Below are 17,947 nucleotides of genomic sequence, written 5' to 3'. Positions count from 1 at the left end.
CACTAACATAACAAAAAGCAAATATGCCCACAAAAGAAATAAACAAAAATTTTAAAATATAATTCAAAAGACAACAGAGAAGGAGGAAAAACAAAAAGGATGGAACAGAAAGAAAATATACAGCAAATCTCAAAGTATCATTAATTACAAAAATATAAATGATTTTTAACACTGCAATTAAAAGGTAGATTGTCAGATTCAATAAAAAACAGGAAGATACAACCATATGCTAACTACAAGAAATGTACTTTCTCTACAAAGACACAAATCAGTTAAAAATAAAAAGATGGAGAAACATGCATCATGCTAACACTAAACAAAATAAAGCTGGACTGACAATATTAAAGTCAGAAAAGTAGACTTCAGAGCAGAGAATATTACCAAGAACATAAAGAAAAGTCATTTCAGAATGACAAAGGTACAAATTCACCAAGAGGACAATACAATCCTAAACATTTGTATATCTAATAATAGAGTTTCAGAATGTATGAAGGAAAAATGATAGAACTACAAGGAGAAAGGTAAATCTACAATTAGTGTTGGAGATTTCAATAACCTTCTCTTACTAACCGATTGAACAAGAAAACAAAAAATAGGCAAGGTATTGAAGATTTAAACAATACTATCAACCAACTTAACATAGTTGACAAGACTCTAAACAACAGCTGCAAAAAACATTTTTTGCCAAGTTCCTACAGAATTTTTAAATCTTGGCCATAAAAAAACTCAATAAATTTGAACAATACAAAGTACTTCTGACTACAAGAGATGCAAACAAGCAAGTTACAAAAGAAGCCATATAGATAGGCAATAAATACTTGAAATAATACTCAACATCACTAATTACTGAAATAAAAAATAAAACATTCTGATATAACTTGTTCTTTTTAGATTGGCAAAGAATAAATACATTGATAATGGATAGTGTTAACAAGTATGGAAGTAAAGCTATCCATGTGTTACTTTTGCAAATGCAAACATAATAATTTCTGGAGACAATATATCAAAAGTTTTAAATGTACATTCATTTTTTTAAATTTTTTAATTTATTTATTTTACTTTAGGTGCATACTACATCTGGCATTTCTCCCCATGTTATCCCTCCCCACCTCCCGCTGTCTCTCCCCTACCCCATCAACTGTCCCCAGTGTGTGATGCTCCTCTCCCTGAGTCCACGTGTTCTCGTTGTTCAACACCCACCTATGAGTGAGAACATGTGGTGTTTGGCTTTCTGTTATTGTGTCAGTTTGCTGAGAATGATGGTTTCCAGATTCATCCAAGTCCCTACAAAGGACACGAACTCATCGTTTTTCATGGCTGCATAGTATTCCATGGTGTATATGTACCACATTTTCTTTGTCCAGTCTATCCTTGATGGGCATTTGGGTTGGTTCCAGGTCTTTGCTATTGTGTACGTTCATGTTTTAATTCATCAATAACAATAAATTCTTAATGCCTTTAAGCATTTAAGTTAAGAAAATAATACAAGTGGACCAGGCATGGTGGCTGACACCCGTAATCCTAGCATTTTGGGAGGCTGAGGCAGGTGAATCACTTGAGGCCAGGAGTTCAAGACCAGGTTGGCCAACATGGTGAAATCTCATCTCCACATCACTGCACTCCAGCCTGGGTGACAGAGTGATACTCTGTCAAAAAAAAAAAAAAAAAAGAAAGACAGACAGACAGAAAGAAAGAAAGAAAAAGAAAGAAAGAAAGAAAGAAAGAAAATACAAGTGTACAGAACGTATAAAGTTCATCAAAATTTAAATTTAGATTTAGTGGATATATAAAAACCATCATGGTAATATTAAATGAAAAATGCAGATTACTAAATAGTATACTTAGTGTGATCTCATTTTTCTTCACAGAAAGTACATGAGATTCTTCTATAGGTGGGGAAGGGGTGGGGTGTGCTCCCCTACCCACTGCTGAAAAAAAAAAAGTCACAGAATTTAAATTATTTTCCTATAATTTAATGTGTTTTGATAGGTACAACAAACCACCATATCATGTGTATGTATACCTATGTAACAAACTTGTACATGTTCTACACGTGTATCCCAGAACTTAAAGTATATATATATATATATATATATATATATATATATATATATATATATAAAAGAGAAAACAAGTTAAGGTCATGTAATACTTCTTAATATCAGAAAAAGAATACCCCCAAAGCTATTTCCCTTTTGAAGAAAAAAGGAGGTGAGAATTGAAAAAGGAAGTGTTGAGATACAAAAGAAAGAAAAAATAAGAAAGTCCACCATAGTAACAACTACAGTTTAATAAATAACATATGTGACACTTTCTCTGTACTAATCACTGTCATAAGCAATTGACTACATTAATCAATTTCATCCTTACAGTAACCATGAGGTAGATACTGTTATTAATTGTGTTTTACAGAAGGGGTAAATGTGGCTCAGAGTAAGGTAAATAACTTTCCCAAGAGACAGATCCAGGATCCAAACTCAGACAGCATCGTTCTATGAGCCTGAACTCTTAACCACTACACTAATCTACCTCTTTTTATATCAGAGAGTTAACATTTACTAAGCACATAGGTGCCAAGCACTAGGGTTGATTTTAAAGCTTATCCAAAGTCTCACATCTAGTAAGTGCTAAAGGTGGGACTCTGACCCAAATCTGCCTGACTTCAAGACCCACGCTCTTTCAACCGTACCCTGATACTTGGCCAACCAGTTTCTCAATAGTTTATCACAGATTTCTTATATGTTTACAATGTCCCAGAGCTTACAATGTCTAGCTGATTGCTAGAAGTGGCTAGAAATCTTTGGAGAGTAGTCCACTGAGATCACTTCTAGTACAAAGCTGTCCAGGCATTTCAGGGAGACTGACCATTCATACCCAAAACCTAAGTACCCAGAATTTTTCCAGTGTTCTCCTACAAATGTACATGCTACTGAATGCCAATAACAGGCAACCCATTCTTATTAATCATGGATTTGTATATTCAAAAGCCATATTTCAAAAAATGAACACACCCAAAACTGCAATATATTAAAACGTTAATCATGCTGGGTACAGTGGCTCATGTATGTAATCCTAGCATTTTGGGAGGCCAAGATGGGCAGATCACTTGAGGTCAGGAGTTCGAGACCAGCCTGGCCAAGATGGTGAAATCCCATCTCTACTAAAATAACAAAAATTATTTGAGCATGGTGGTGCACGCCTGTAATCCCAGCTACTTGGGAGGCTAAGGCAGGAGAATCACTTGAACCCAGGAGGCGGAGGCTACAGTGAGTCAAGATTGCACCACTGCACTCCAGCCTAGGCGACAGATGAGATTGCATCTCAAAAAAACAAACAAAAATATCAATCATTAATCTCATGATGGCTGGGACCATGTCTCTCTTGATCACTATTGTGTCTTCCAGCACACAACACAGTTCCTGGCATTCATCATTTCAACATATTTTCCCAACTTATTCACTCAATGAATATTTATTGAGTACCTACTAATGTGTGTCATGCATTGTGTTAATTGGAAAGATATTGCACAATTGAAAATAAAGTCTGTAATCTCATAAAATTCGCATTGTAGTGTATCCACTGGGTAGTGGGATGCTGATAAAAAGCAAACAAGTACAGAAGTATATATTCAGAATGAAAAATGGTGTTAAATTCTATAAAGAAAAATAAAGCAAGGTGTGGGAAATAGAGACAAAGGAGTTGGGGAGGCATGCTCTTATATATGTTATTCAGAGAACACTTCGCTGATGAAGTACCATTTAAACAGAAACCTGAATGTACAAGATTAAGACATATGGCTGGAGGGAAATCATTCTAGGCAGAGGCAAAAATAAAAAGCCTTGGGGGATGGGGAGAATGCCTGGTCTGCTGAGATTCAACAAGAAGGCCAGTATAGCTAGAAGAAGAGTAACCAGGGAGAGAAAGAAGAGACAGGCTTTGAAACCAGATGCAGGGCATTATAAGCCTTAAAGCACTCTAGTTTTTATTCTGAATGACATGGGAAGTCAGCAGAGAATTCTGAAGACAAATGATATTATCTGACTTATGTTTTCAAAATATCAATCTGATGCTTTATGGGAAACAGAGTAAACGAAAGCTAGGGTAGAAAAGAGACCTGCTAAGAGGCTGCTGTAATAATTGAAGTAAGAGATAGCTAGGACTAGGATGGTAGGAGTGGAGGTGGTAAGACATGATCAGATTCTAAATATATTCTAAAGTAGAGCAACAAGATTTACTAATGGATTAGATATCAGGTGTGAGAGAATGAGACAAGTTAAGGATGACTCTGAAGCTTTGAGATGACCAACCGAAGGATGGAGTTGGCATTTTCTGAAATTGAGAAAAATGTAGGAGGAACAAGCTTAGGGGTACAACAGTAACATTAAGAGTATAGTTTTGGGCCGGGCGCGGTGGCTCACGCCTGTAATCCCAGCACTTTGGGAGGCCGAGGCGGGTGGATCACGAGGTCAAGAGATCGAGACCATCCTGGTCAACATGGTGAAACCCCGTCTCTACTAAAAATACAAAAAATTAGCTGGGCACGGTGGCGCGTGCCTGTAATCCCAGCTACTCAGGAGGTTGAGGCAGGAGAATTGCCTGAACCCAGGAGGCGGAGGTTGCGGTGAGCCGAGATCGCGCCATTGCACTCCAGCCTGGGTAACAAGAGCAAAACTCCGTCTCAAAAAAAAAAAAAAAAGAGTATAGTTTTGGAAAATAATGTTTGGCATGCCTAATATACATCTAAGTGGCAGTGTTGGGTATGTAACAGGTTATATAACCCTGCAGAGAGAGAGAGAGAGCAGTTTGTGTGTGTGTGTGTGTGTGTGTGTGTGTGTGTGTACATATACATGTACATATATGCAAATACAAATATTCATATGGAAAATGCAAATGAAAATATTCATATGGAAAAAAGGGCTAAAAGGAAAAGTAACAAAATAATGTGACTTGTCATCTCTGGAGAGTGAGATAATGAGTGATGTTCTTTTGTTTACTTTTATCTTTATGTTTGCCAAAGTTTCCAATTTTTCAACAAGGAAGCTACATTACTCTCACAATCAGGAAAACATTAAAGAATTTTTGGTTTTGTCTTTAAAGAAGGAGTTTGATAACTGTTTTGAAAATGAGAAAAAGAAAAGTAATAGTTTTATAAAGGAAAGGCCAGGATTGCATATCATAGTTTTAAGGTTGGGCAATTGAGGCCTTCTCAAGAGAATGTTAGGAACCTGTGGAGGAAGCTGAAGGCAGGAAATAAAGGAAGGGGAAGTAAATAACAGAAACTTAAAGAAAGCAAAAATGTAAGATAGCAGAATCAGTATTCAAAGAGAGAAAAAGTGGGTTAAATTAAATTAAATGTGAGATGGGTGAATGTTCCTAGGCTTGGGTATGAAAAGTAATCTCACACTTGAACTGAATTCTGAAAGACTAAGTAAAGAAGATAGACAGAAGGGAAATTCTAGTAAAGAGACCAGGATGTAGAAGGTAGAACACAGACAAAAAATTAAAAATAAATAAATTAATTAATTAAAAGAAGGTATAACACAGAGATAAAATCATCCTGTAATGAAGAAAGAAATTCTGTTCCTAAAAGCAAACAGTGCCAGTTGGGGAGTGTACAAGATGAGGTTCTCAGGGTAAGCAGAAACTCACTTCAACTTTATGGGTTAAGTTAAATATTTTAAGATTTATTCTAAAAGTCGTAAAGAGCCATGAGAAGATAATAAATGGGAGTCACACAGTAAGATTTATGTTTCAGAATTATCACTCTTCTATTGTGCAGAAGATGCATTTAATGCTAGACAAAACTGAAGAAAGGAGCTATGTCTAGGGGCTATTGCAATAAGCCAAGCAGAAAAAGACTGCGCCTGAACCAACATAATTACAATAGGAAGGGAGAGGTTGCGATAAATACAAGTAATGTTAAGAAACTATAATTTTCTGTGAATGACTGGATTGGGAGGGGTGCGCAAGAGAGAGGAGTTTCTAATAATTTCCAAGTTGTTGACTTAGGTGATTATATAAATAGTGGTATATTCACTAGGATGGACTATATAGGAGAAAAAAACATCTCTGGGGAAAAATAAGTTCAGTTTGGACTATAGGATATCTAGGAAAAGACATTGAGGGGGATGTGAGGCTCTAGAGGAAGCAAACAAAATGGGTTTGTTATCATATGTTAAGACGTGGGGTTCTGAAATTAGAAAACCTGGCTTTGAATCCTGACTCCACCACTTACTACCTATGAGCCCTTAAGCAAGTTTTGAAAATTTCTGAGTTCAGTTTTCTCATCTATAAAATAGGAATAACAATAGTAACAATTCCATAGAATTATTGTGAGGATTAAATGAGATAACACATCTAAAGCACTAAAGTCACCACACATTTAACAAGCATTCAACAAATGTTAATTCTCTTTGTGTAAACTTCTGTACTACCCTGTGGCTTTGGACCTTTACATTCTCAGAGGATTGACTCGGGAGTTGAGTCTAATGTAAATTCAAATCATCAAAAAGAATAAATGAAACTTTCAAGTTCTTCTAGTTCTCAGGAATTCATATATTGTGAATTTATGTCATGTATTCATATACAAGAATTTATTAACACTCAATTGAAAAGAAATGAAAATATAAACAATATCATAGAGAATAAATACAATCGATGATTTAAAAAAAACATCATTCCTGGCAGTAATAGCAATATAAAAAATGTTTGTTGAATGAATAGATGAATGATTTTATCATCAAGACAAAAATGCATCTATAAGCATAAAAGACCAGCATTTTTTATTTTGCTTATGTCAAAAGTAAATTTAACTCATGTTCTAACACATTTCCTATTTAAATTATCTAGTTATATTAAATTTATATCACTTATTTAATTAAAGCCTATATATGAAAACATCGCTATCAAAGGATCAATACTCATTATAAAACACTAAATGTAAAAACTAAGATATTTTTATACCTCTTTTCACATTCCACAGTTTGTTTTGGCTTGTTTCTCATGATAGAAGTTGAATGATTAAGAATCCTAGAAGTAAATCAACACGTTAATTCCCAAATATATTAAGGAGAATATTATATCATGTTATGTAAAAAATCTCCAAAATCAACTGCATCTGGTCCTTGAAGATCTTTGCTAGAAAAGAATATTTAAATATTATTTAGATCAAATGCCCATAAGTGCACTATTTATACCAAAATGAAGCTCAGCAACTTCCACGCATCTTCTTTTATAAACCCTCTCTCAAAGTTTGGGTATCTTCTAGCCATGCTATTATCGTCCTTTGAATATCTAGCTTTTGGCTAAGATAGAAGATAAAGAGATACAGAGGTATCATCATGACTGATTTATTTTTCCCAGCACAGCAAATGATATGAGGTATGTTGATGTAATACATAATCATTTTGCCAAATGAAAAACTTTAATCCTAAATGCAAAATCAGTGCTAAAGTTCAATTTAAAAAAAAAAAAAAGCATGTTTTTCTTAAACTTTTAATAACCAAACTATTCGAAGAAAACCAAAAAAGAAAAGATAACGATGAGCCATTATAAGAGAACTATTTGTACATAATGTTACATAATTCTAAGTATTAATCTTAAAGTCTAAAGTAATGAATTATTAACTATCCTTAACATAAGTAACTATACTTATTTAAGAGGTTTTTATTTCTTTTTTCTTTTTTTTCTTTTTTGAGATAGAATTTCACTCTTGTTGCCCAGGCTGGAGTGCAATGGCGCAATCTCCACTCACCACAACCTCCGCCTCCCGGGTTCAAGCGATTCGCATGTCTCAGTCTCCTGAGTAGCTGGGATTACAGGCATGTGTCACCACACCCAGCTAATTCTGTATTTTTAGTAGAGATGGGGTTTCTCCATGTTGGTCAGGCTGGTCTCGAACTCCTGACTTCAGGTGATCCTCCCGCCTCAGCCTCCCAAAGTGCTTGGATTACAGGCGTGAGCCTCCCCGCTCAGCTATTTAAGAGTTCTTTATGTTACTATATACATAAATATAATTTTTGCTTTTAAAATTTAGTAACATAGAAGTAAAATCTCTGCCTTTTATTCAAAATAAAATCTCCAGATGTTAACTACCCAAAGAATATAGGAACAAATTTTAAATAAAAGCTACATATTGACTAATAAAATACACAATGAATTAAATAAAAGTTGGTAATTACAGAAATACGGTTAGCATAAAGAAACCAAAGTCCATTACTCTGGGTTACTCACTAGCTTGGATCTAGTAGGACCTCACTAGGAAAAACTAATAATGAGATGCAAAGGACAAGTATCATACACAAATCAGTGTAACTTTGGGCCAAACAATTTCAGAATTAAGGATACTTATTCTTCTCTATATAGGCATGCATTAAAATTGACTTAAACTCCTAAATGCAGAAAAATTAAGGTAATGAAATATCCAAAACTATTAGGAAAAATATTTTTTTAAAAGAAGAGAGAGCAGTAAGTACTATCCTTGGGGAAATATCAGAATTATTTGCAAGGGGAGGGGAGTCAAACTGTAATGGCTTTCACTATGGTAAATTCTGATTCCTTCCCACCACACATTCATTAGCATTGTGATTACTTTTGTGTATCAGTCATATTGAAACAGAAAGAAAAAAAGTTGAGATCCACTTACCTATAAAATATATTTTATGTACTTGAGAATTCCCTATGTAAAATTTTGCTATGTATACTGTATTTTATGTTTTACTCTGACATCCAAAGTAAAAACAAACATCTATTCTAATTAAACATCTAGATTATTAACACACTTTCCTAATCCAGTTACCAGTACTTATTTTAAGTAAAAGACTATGTAATACAGCTATGTCAACCTGGCCCCTTAATACTTGAAGGCTTCCACAAACTAGATACCTTGATGCATGTCCTGTTGCTCTGGTCCTATGGAAGAGTTTATCACTGAATGATGCTCTACAATTTAAAGGCCTCCATCTGTATTCACATTTCACATAAATCACCCAAACCAAAAGATGGGAGAAGAAGATGTTTTTGAAGAGGACAGGGTAGTCATTTGTAAAGAACGCAGAAATGAAAGGATAGATAGATTTCAAGGGCTAAGAGATCTACCTAATTAGTTTTAACAAGCTAGAGGTTAACACAGTGCTCCTCCAATTGAAATGTTCATATGATCAGGAAAAATAATAAAACATATAATGTCCATAATTTCTATAATACTAAAACAAAATTATAAACTTCCCAAACCTAGTTTTGCTTTCCATGATCCTTAATTATACTTTAATTATAACTTTTCATAATTACTTTTTGGTATTTAGCTATATCACATAGTACTCAGAAGCACATCTTTCAACAACAAAGAAAAAATCTCTCATGACACACATAAAAGCAAATAAAATAATTATTAAAAGGAAAAACATAACAGAAAATACTACAGAGTAAGTTAGCAGGAACAAACATGCAATGAGAACCAGTTAAATGAAGCTATTTATTGCAAAGTCACACATATATTTTAATCCTTTCTTTAGAATGATAACAAAATTTAAGAAGCCAGCTAAACATGTACTTATTAAGCCCCCTAAGAAAATCAATATAAGAAAAAGAGCAGTAGCCACTTCTCTGACACTAACATAAATGAGTAGGACTCGTGGAAATTTGGAGAACTGGCTCAATAATTTATAATACATATCAACTTTTTTTTTGTTTTTCAACAGAATTTCCTTTTTTATTATCAAGTTAATATTAAAAATATTCTAATAGTATCATTTTATTCTCAGTTCCTTCCTTGATTTCTTTGTGCTCTAAAAAACATGCTCTCTTTTTTACAATTTTATTTTATTTTGGTAAGAACATTTAACATGGGATCTCTCTTAAGAAATTTTTAAGTATACAATACAGTATTGTTAATTATAGGCACAATGTAGAGCAGATCTCCAGAACTTATTCATCATACAACATTATTTTCAAGATACTGATTTTTTTCAAGACTATCTTTTTTTTTTAATTTCCCAAATGACACTGAAGGTAAAATTATAACTTGCTGAATAGTTACTCAAAGATAATCAAAGTCATTGATTCAGAGTAACTTCAATACAATCAGATACAAGTAGAAATAATAATCCAATATTCTGACAGGGTATGATAAAGATTGCTTATCAATTTAAAAAAATTCAACAATAAACTGTAAACATAAAGTAGCTTAATCTACACATCTTAATCAGTCAAAGCAGGGTGTAGTCTTTTAAATAACTGGGCTTCAGACTTTAAAACCATATGAGTTACCAACTTGATGGTTTATTTACTGATCTCTTTTCCACCCTTTTTAAGTATTAATTCTGGATACTAGCCTCTTGCTGCTCCCCTAGGATAGTTTCATGTACCAAGTACTAGTATAAAGTTTCTTAAATAATCAAAGACATTTTAAAAAATAATATGAACGAAGCAAGTGGCAAAACCTGCCATAAGAAAATCATCACTGAACTCAGTGTAAGCTGTTTTTTAATTACCTCTAGTTTGAGAGAAGATACATGGCTTCATTTAGCTGAGAGCTAACATTGCATTTGTCTTCTGCTAGTAGCAAGTTAAAGAACAGTTAAGTAGTATACAGTCAAAGTAGCAGTCCTGGATAATACTTCCTGGTAGGTGAGGGTAATCTTAATCCAGTTAAATTATTTTTAATCAAGACTGAAAACAAACAAAAAATTACAATAACTGTTTTAAAACCTAAAAAGAGATGTTACAACTTCTGGCCTACAATTTTAAGTAGCATTTCAGATTCTTCACTAATATATTTGGAATATAAGACACAATAATACAGCATGAAAAGGAAAATCTACAACCAGAGAAGGAATAAATTACACTAAATTCACTGTAGGATACATCCTTATATAGGATTATGCTTACTTTTTTGGTCTCATTCAAATTCAAGTATTGCGACAGTAAACAAAAAAGTTTAATTATCTCAATCTAAAAGATCTAAGCAATAGCAACATATTGTAGAAGGAAGAAAGATTACCTAATAGAAAAAATACTAGATTTAGCATTAAAAATTTCTGAGATCCAAATTAAGTTCAGACATTAACAGAATTGGCTAGGGATCTAAAATTCTCTATACATTATAAATTTTAAAAGTAAAATGTGCTCTTTGGCCGGGAGTGGTGGCTAAAAGTAAAATGTGCTCTTTGGCCGGGAGTGGTGGCTCACGCCTGTAATCCCAGCACTTTGGAAGGCCGAGGCAGGTGAAACCCTTGAGGCCAGGAGTTTGAGACCAGCCCAGCCAACATGGCAAAACCCCATCTGTATTAAATACAAAAAAATTGCCAGGTGTGGTGGCATATGCCGGTAATCCCAGCTACTTGGGAGGCCAAGGCATGAGAATGACTTGAATCCAGGAGGCAGAGGCTACAGTGAGCCAAGACTGCACCACTGCACTCCAGCCTGAGAAACAGAGCAAGACTCAGTCTCAAAAACAATGTGCTCTTTACTTTATTATCATATTATAAATATTTTAATGTCTGAAAAAATTAGACATACTTATCACAACAATGTCACTATACATTATTTAATCTAAAAAGTTCTTATATTAGTATGTACTAATATCTAAAACAAGAAGCAGAAAAACAGAAATTACTTTTGCATATATCTTGAAGAACAGCAGAAGTTTTTTAGGTAGAACATATAATTTTTAACTAAATTAATGGCTCCTACTAGTTTTAAATGTATTGATTTACTTTTCAAGTGATCAACCAAAAATATTATTACTGAGTACTTACTATGTATAAGGCACAGTGCTAGGTTCTATTTTGTACTGATTACAAAACTATCACAAAAAACAAAACCAACGAAAGATAATGATTTAGTCAATGTTTTGCCTAGGCTAGAAAGAATAATTTAAGTCATATGAATGGATGAAAAACTAATATACTAATAGGAAAAATGGAAAATACAGAAATATTGTACATGGCAATATAAATATCTATAATTAAGCACTCAAATGCTATTCCTAATACCATGAGAAAAATGGATATGGCTGTAGAGTAGAGTGGCATGATCTTGGCTCACTGCAACCTCTGTCTCTCAGGCTCAAGCAATCCTCCCACCTCAGCCTCCCAAGTAGCCAGTACCACAGGTGCACACCACCATGCCCAGAAAATTTTTTGTATTTTTGGTAGAGATGGAGTTTCACCATGTTGCCCAGGCTGGTCTTGAACTCCTGAGTTCAAGTGATCCACCCACCTTGGCCTTGGCCTCCCAAAGTGCTGGGATTACAGTAGTAAACCATAGCACCCAGACAGCTGTGGGTTCTTAAGGAAACAATATTCTCTTCCCATAATGATAAATACAATTCTTTCACCTGCTAGGTAGAGGAGATAGAAACTTTTTAAGCTCCACAGAACAAGTGGTAGCTTGCTTCATCAAACCTCTTAAACCAAAGGGCAATCAACACTTAGATTATATTGGAGGGGGAAAAACAAACAGCCTCATAAGTTGTCAATTTTAAAAAGGCCCATTAGAAAGGAATCACAGGAAAAGTTGAAAAGATAAACATCACAGAAAAGGCTGACAGAAAGTTATAGTAGAAGAAAAATGTGAACTGTGGATAAAGATACATTAACAAAGAAAGAAATAAAGATTAGTGATTTTTTAATATGATTTTGTTTACCTACAAATGTAGCAGCTGTGCAAAAAAGATACTTAGGCTATTTAGCTTATTAGCTATTATCTAGATTGCCCCTAAAAAGTGACCCCTAGAAACCATATATTTGTCATTTGATAAGTTTTAATTGCATTCTTCAATGTACATTTAAACAAATGCCAGTATATTTAAATTTGAAACTTCCCAAAACATGGCTATATTAACCATAAACATTTATTATTTTGAATAAATGAAATAAAACTTATTATTTATCCATGTTAGATGCACCAACATATTCTTTTCTCAAAAAAAAAAAAACCACTCAGATCTTTATCATTTCAAAACTATAAATGTAGTTCTCTCAGTACACGAAGATGGCAATAACAACCAACCCTCAGCAGCATATGGGACTTTTCCTGCATTAGAAGTGGACTTGTCTTGATTTTATTCTCATTCACACAGTGTCCTTCTCATTGCCAACAAAATGTATTTGAAGAAAGCCTAACCAAAAGATGGGGAAAATGGTCTTTGACCAAGAAATAGACCAAAGTGAGCCAGTGACTCTCAAATCATCATACTGATTTAATCAACCCTTATAAAATTTAACCCCATTCTAAGGAGTTTAGACATATCCCAAGTAATTCAGAATCTGAGTTTTTAAAAGCACATTATATATATGACATGTACCTATATATATATAAAAAGCTTACAATGTAAATAATGCTACTGTGAGCTAAAATTAATATCAACAAATAAATCAGTTATTATGATTCAGCACATACATAGGAATAAAAAAGAAATAACTAAGCAATATTAACTATAGTGACTACATATATGAGTACATTTTGTTAGTTGTAAATGTAATTTTATATTTCTGTCCTAAGTATTTCCTATTGCCTTTTAATACAGGTTGAGTATCCCTTATTTGAAATGCTTGGGATTGGATTTCAGATTTTTGAATGAGGGATACTCAATCTGTAGTTATCCCTTGAGATAGATCTTAAGAGGGCACTATTGTTTACTCAAAACTTCATATACTTAATTTGATAATCTTTAATAATAAGATTTAATGATTATAAAACTTGCCAATTCAAATCTCATTACTGAAAAGAATACCTGTTCTTTTGTTCTTGCTGCAATAACTGAGCAGCTATTTTCCTCAAATCAGTTACTTCCTTCAAATTGCCATCCTCTTCCTCTGCCAGTAACTGTTCTTTCTCAAGTCTGAAAGGTGACACAAACATGGTTATCCAAAAAGTAAGGCAGACTATATTTTATGCCAGCTTCCAGAAATAGAAACCATTTTTGCTTTTAACACAATGTGAAAGTTAAAATCCTGTATTCTCTACTCATTATGAAATGTAGCACACTGGCTGTATTAATATAATTAATGACTAACAAATAATAGCAAAATATATAACCATTTTTAAAATTTCTGAAATGTGCAATAGTCATAGTAATCTAAAAGTGTATATTCTCCAGCCTTGAGTACAATAAGGACTGCAGAGAAGATCCAAGATGGCCAATTAGGAGCATCTTAGGATTGCAGCTCCCAATGAAAGCACAGAGGGAGAGTAGATGCCGCATTTCCAGACAGATTTTTATTGCCCACAGACCAGGAGATTCCCAGGCGGAGGAGCCCGACAGGTCGCCAGCGCGGAGGTTTTGGCCAGCACAGTTGTTTTGCAGGAACCCCAGCCCGGCAGTTCTCCGTACAAAATACACTGATCACTGATCTGGGTGCCCTTTTAGCTGGCGATTGGAGCTCTGGGAAGGCAGAGTCACCCATTCATCAGATTAAAAAGGGGACTGAAATAGGGAGCCAGGCCAGGAGATTCCCGGTCAAAAAAGCGCCACGAATCTCAGCGACCTTGTTTCAGCTGGCGAAGTGGGTTGCCGCACGGGAAATCACACAGATCTCGGCGCCTTCTCAACAGGCGACTGGAACACCTGGGAGAGAGTCGACCATTCAACTAAAAAAAAAAAAAAGGCCAGTCTGAGGCAGGAAGCCAGGTGATCAGGCTCGGCTGGTCCCTCCCCCACAAAAAAAACAGCAATTGGAAACGTTCTGGGTTGAGAGTTTCACAGCAAGCACAGCTGAACCCAGGATGGTGCAGCTCTGTGGGAGAGGGGCGTCCGCCATTACTGAGGCACTCCAAAACTACAGAGGTAGTCCGCTATTGCCGAGGCAACCCGCCATTACAGAGAGAGTCCACCATTACAGAGGTGGGCCACCATTGCCGAGGCAGGTCTAATTACATCCATATAAACAGGACTGCAGGGAAGTTCACACAGCAGCTGGACAGAGCCCACAGCAGCGCAGCAAAGCCTCTGCAGGCAGACAGTGACTAGGCTGCCTCCTTGCTGGGCAGGGCAGCCCTGAAAAAAAAAGGCAGCAGCACAACGGAACCTATAAATAAAGCCCTAATTCCCCGGGACAGAACACCTGGGAAACAAAAGGGATTTATGAGTTCTGCTGCAGCAGACTTAAATGTACCTGCCCAGCAGCTCTGAATGAAGAACAGAGCTCACAGCTCAGCACTCGAGCTCCTATAAAGGACAGACTGTCTCCTCAAGCAGCTCCCGGACCCCCATATATCCAAAGAGTCACCTCATAAATGAGAGATCAGACTGACAGTTGGCAGGTATCCTTCTGGGACAAAGATAGCAGAAGAAGAAACTGGTAGCAACCCCTACTGTTCTGCAGCTGCTGCAGGTAATCCCCAGGCAAGCAGGGTCTGGAGCGGACCTCAGCAGTCCTACAGCAGAGGGGTCAGACTGTTAGAAGGGAAACTAAGAAACAGAAATAACTTCATCATCAACAAACAGGACGTCCACTCAGAGACCCAATCTGAAAGTCAGCAACTACAAAGATGACAGGTGGATAAATCCACAAAGATGGGAAGAAACCAGTGCAAAAAGGATGAAAACACTCGAAACAAGAACGCCTCTCCTCCTACAAGGGATCACAACTCCTCACCAGCAAGGGAACAAGGCAGGATGGAGAATGAGTGTGATGAAATGACAAAATCAGGCTTCAGAAGGTGGGCAATATGAAACTTCTGTGAGCTAAAAGAACATGTTCTAACCCAATGCAAAGAAACTAAGAACACTGAAAAAAGATTTGATGAAATGCTAACGAGAATGGACAACTTAGAGAGGAATATAAGTGAATTGATGGAGCTGAAAAACACAACACGAGAACTTCGTGAAGCATGCACAAGTTTCAACAGCCGAATTGACCAAGCAGAAGAAAGGATATGAGGGGTCAAAGATCAACTCAATGAAATAAAACAAGAAGGCAAGATTAGAGAAAAAAGGGTAAAAAGGAATGAACAAAGTCTCCAAGAAATATGGGACTATGTGAAAAGACCTCATCTACGTTTGATAGGTGTACCTGAATGTGACGAAGAGAATGAAACCAAGCTGGAAAATACTCTTCAGGATATTATCCAGGAAAACTTCCCCAACCTAGCTAGGCAGGCCAATATTCAAGTCCAGGAAATACAGAGAACACCACAGAGATATTCCTCAAGAACAGCAACCCCAAGGCACATAATCGTCAGATTCACCAGGGTTGAAATGAAGGAGAAAATGCTAAGGGCAACCAGAGAGAAAGGTCGGGTTACCCACAAAGGGAAGCCCATCAGACTCACAGCAGATCTCTCAGCAGAAACCCTGCAAGCCAGAAGAGAGTGCGGGCCGATATTCAACATCCTTAAAGAACAGAATTGTGAACCCAGAATTTCATATCCAGCCAAACTAAGCTTGATAAGTGAAGGAAAAATAAAATCCTTTGCGAACAAGCAAGTACTCAGAGATTTCATAACCACCAGACCTGCTTTACAAGAGCTCCTGAAAGAGGCACTACACATAGAAAAGAACAACCAGTACCAGCCACTCCAAAAACACACGAAATGGTAAAGAGCATCAACACAATGAACAATCTGCATCAACTAAGGGGCAAAACAGCCAGCCAGCATCAAAATGGCAGGATCAAATTCACACATAACAATATTAACCCTAAACGTAAATGGACTAAATGCCCCAATCAAAAGACACAGACTGGCAAATTGGACAAAAAGCCAAAACCCATCAGTGTGCTGTATCCAGGAAACCCATCTCACATGCAAGGATACACAAAGACTCAAAATAAAGGTATGGAGGAAGATTTGCCAAGCAAATGGAGAGCAAAAAAACGCAGGAGTTGCAATTCTCATCTCCGATAAAATAGACTTTAAAGCAACAAAGATCAAAAGAGACAAAGAAGGACATTACATAATGGTAAAAGGATCAATGCAACAAGAAGAGCTAACGATCCTAAATATATACGCACCCAATACAGGAGCACCCAGATACATAAGGTAAGTTCTTAATGACTTACAAAAAGACTTACACTCCCACATAATAATAGTGGGAGACTTTAACACACCATTGTCAATATTAGACAGATCAACCAGACAGAAAATTAACAAGGATATCCAGGACTTGAACTCAGACCTGGAACAAGCAAACCTAATAGACATTTACAGAACTCTCCACCCCAAATCCACAGAATATACATTCTTCTCAGCACCACATCACACCTACTCTAAAATTGACCACATAATTGGAAGTAAATCACTCCTCAGCAAATGGAAAAGAACGGAAATCATAACAGTCTCTCAGACCACAGTGCAATCAAGTTAGAACTCAGAATTCAGAAACTAACTCAGAACCACACAGCTTCCTGGAAACTGAACAACTGGCTCTTGAATGTTGACTGGATAAACAATGAAATGAAGGCAGAAATAAAGATGTTCTTCAAAACCAACGAGAATGAAGACACAACATACCAGAATCTCTGGGACACATTTAAAGCAGTCTCCAGAGGAAAATATATAGCAATAAGTGCCCACACAAGAAGCAAGGAGAGATCTAAAATTGACACCCTATGGTCAAAATTGAAAGAGCTAGAGGAGCAAGATCAAAAAAACTCAAAACTTGGCAGAAGACAAGAAATAACTAAGGTCAGAGCAGAAATGAAGGAGATAGAGACACAAAAACACTTCAAAAAAATCAATAAATCCAGGAGCTGGTTTTTCAAAAAGATCAACAAAATAGACAGACCACTAGCCAGATGAATAAAAAAGCAAAGAGAGAATAACCAAATAGATGCAATAAAAAACGATAAAGGGGATATCATCACAGATGCCAGAGAAATTCAAACCATCATCAGAGATTATTACAAACAACGCTATACACATAAACTAGGAAACCTGGAAGAAATCGATAAATTCCTGGACACTTGCATCCTCCCAAGCCTAAATCAGGAAGAAGTCGAAACTC

General features: G+C 35.9%; 1 protein-coding gene across 2 annotated transcripts in view; it reads right to left on the bottom strand.

Moving 5' to 3' along the window:
- LRCH2 (leucine rich repeats and calponin homology domain containing 2) overlaps positions 1 to 17,947 on the bottom strand; it is a 111,502-nt gene that overhangs the window by 31,773 nt on the left and 61,782 nt on the right. For both annotated transcript variants that reach the window (XM_012451783.3, XM_012451784.3), the window contains exons 11-12: positions 13,736 to 13,843; positions 6,964 to 7,029 (exon numbers count right to left, since the gene is read on the bottom strand). In XM_012451783.3, coding sequence (XP_012307206.1) covers positions 6,964 to 7,029; positions 13,736 to 13,843 — 174 coding nt within the window. The remainder of the gene's footprint in view (positions 1 to 6,963; positions 7,030 to 13,735; positions 13,844 to 17,947) is intronic.

This window comes from Aotus nancymaae, unplaced genomic scaffold (genome assembly GCF_030222135.1).
Source record: "Aotus nancymaae isolate 86718 unplaced genomic scaffold, 86718_ANA_hifiasm-v0.15.2.pri h1tg000004l, whole genome shotgun sequence".
NCBI lineage: Eukaryota > Metazoa > Chordata > Mammalia > Primates > Aotidae > Aotus > Aotus nancymaae.
Note: the sequence above shows the minus strand (reverse complement) of the source record. Positions and strands in the feature narration are given on the sequence as shown.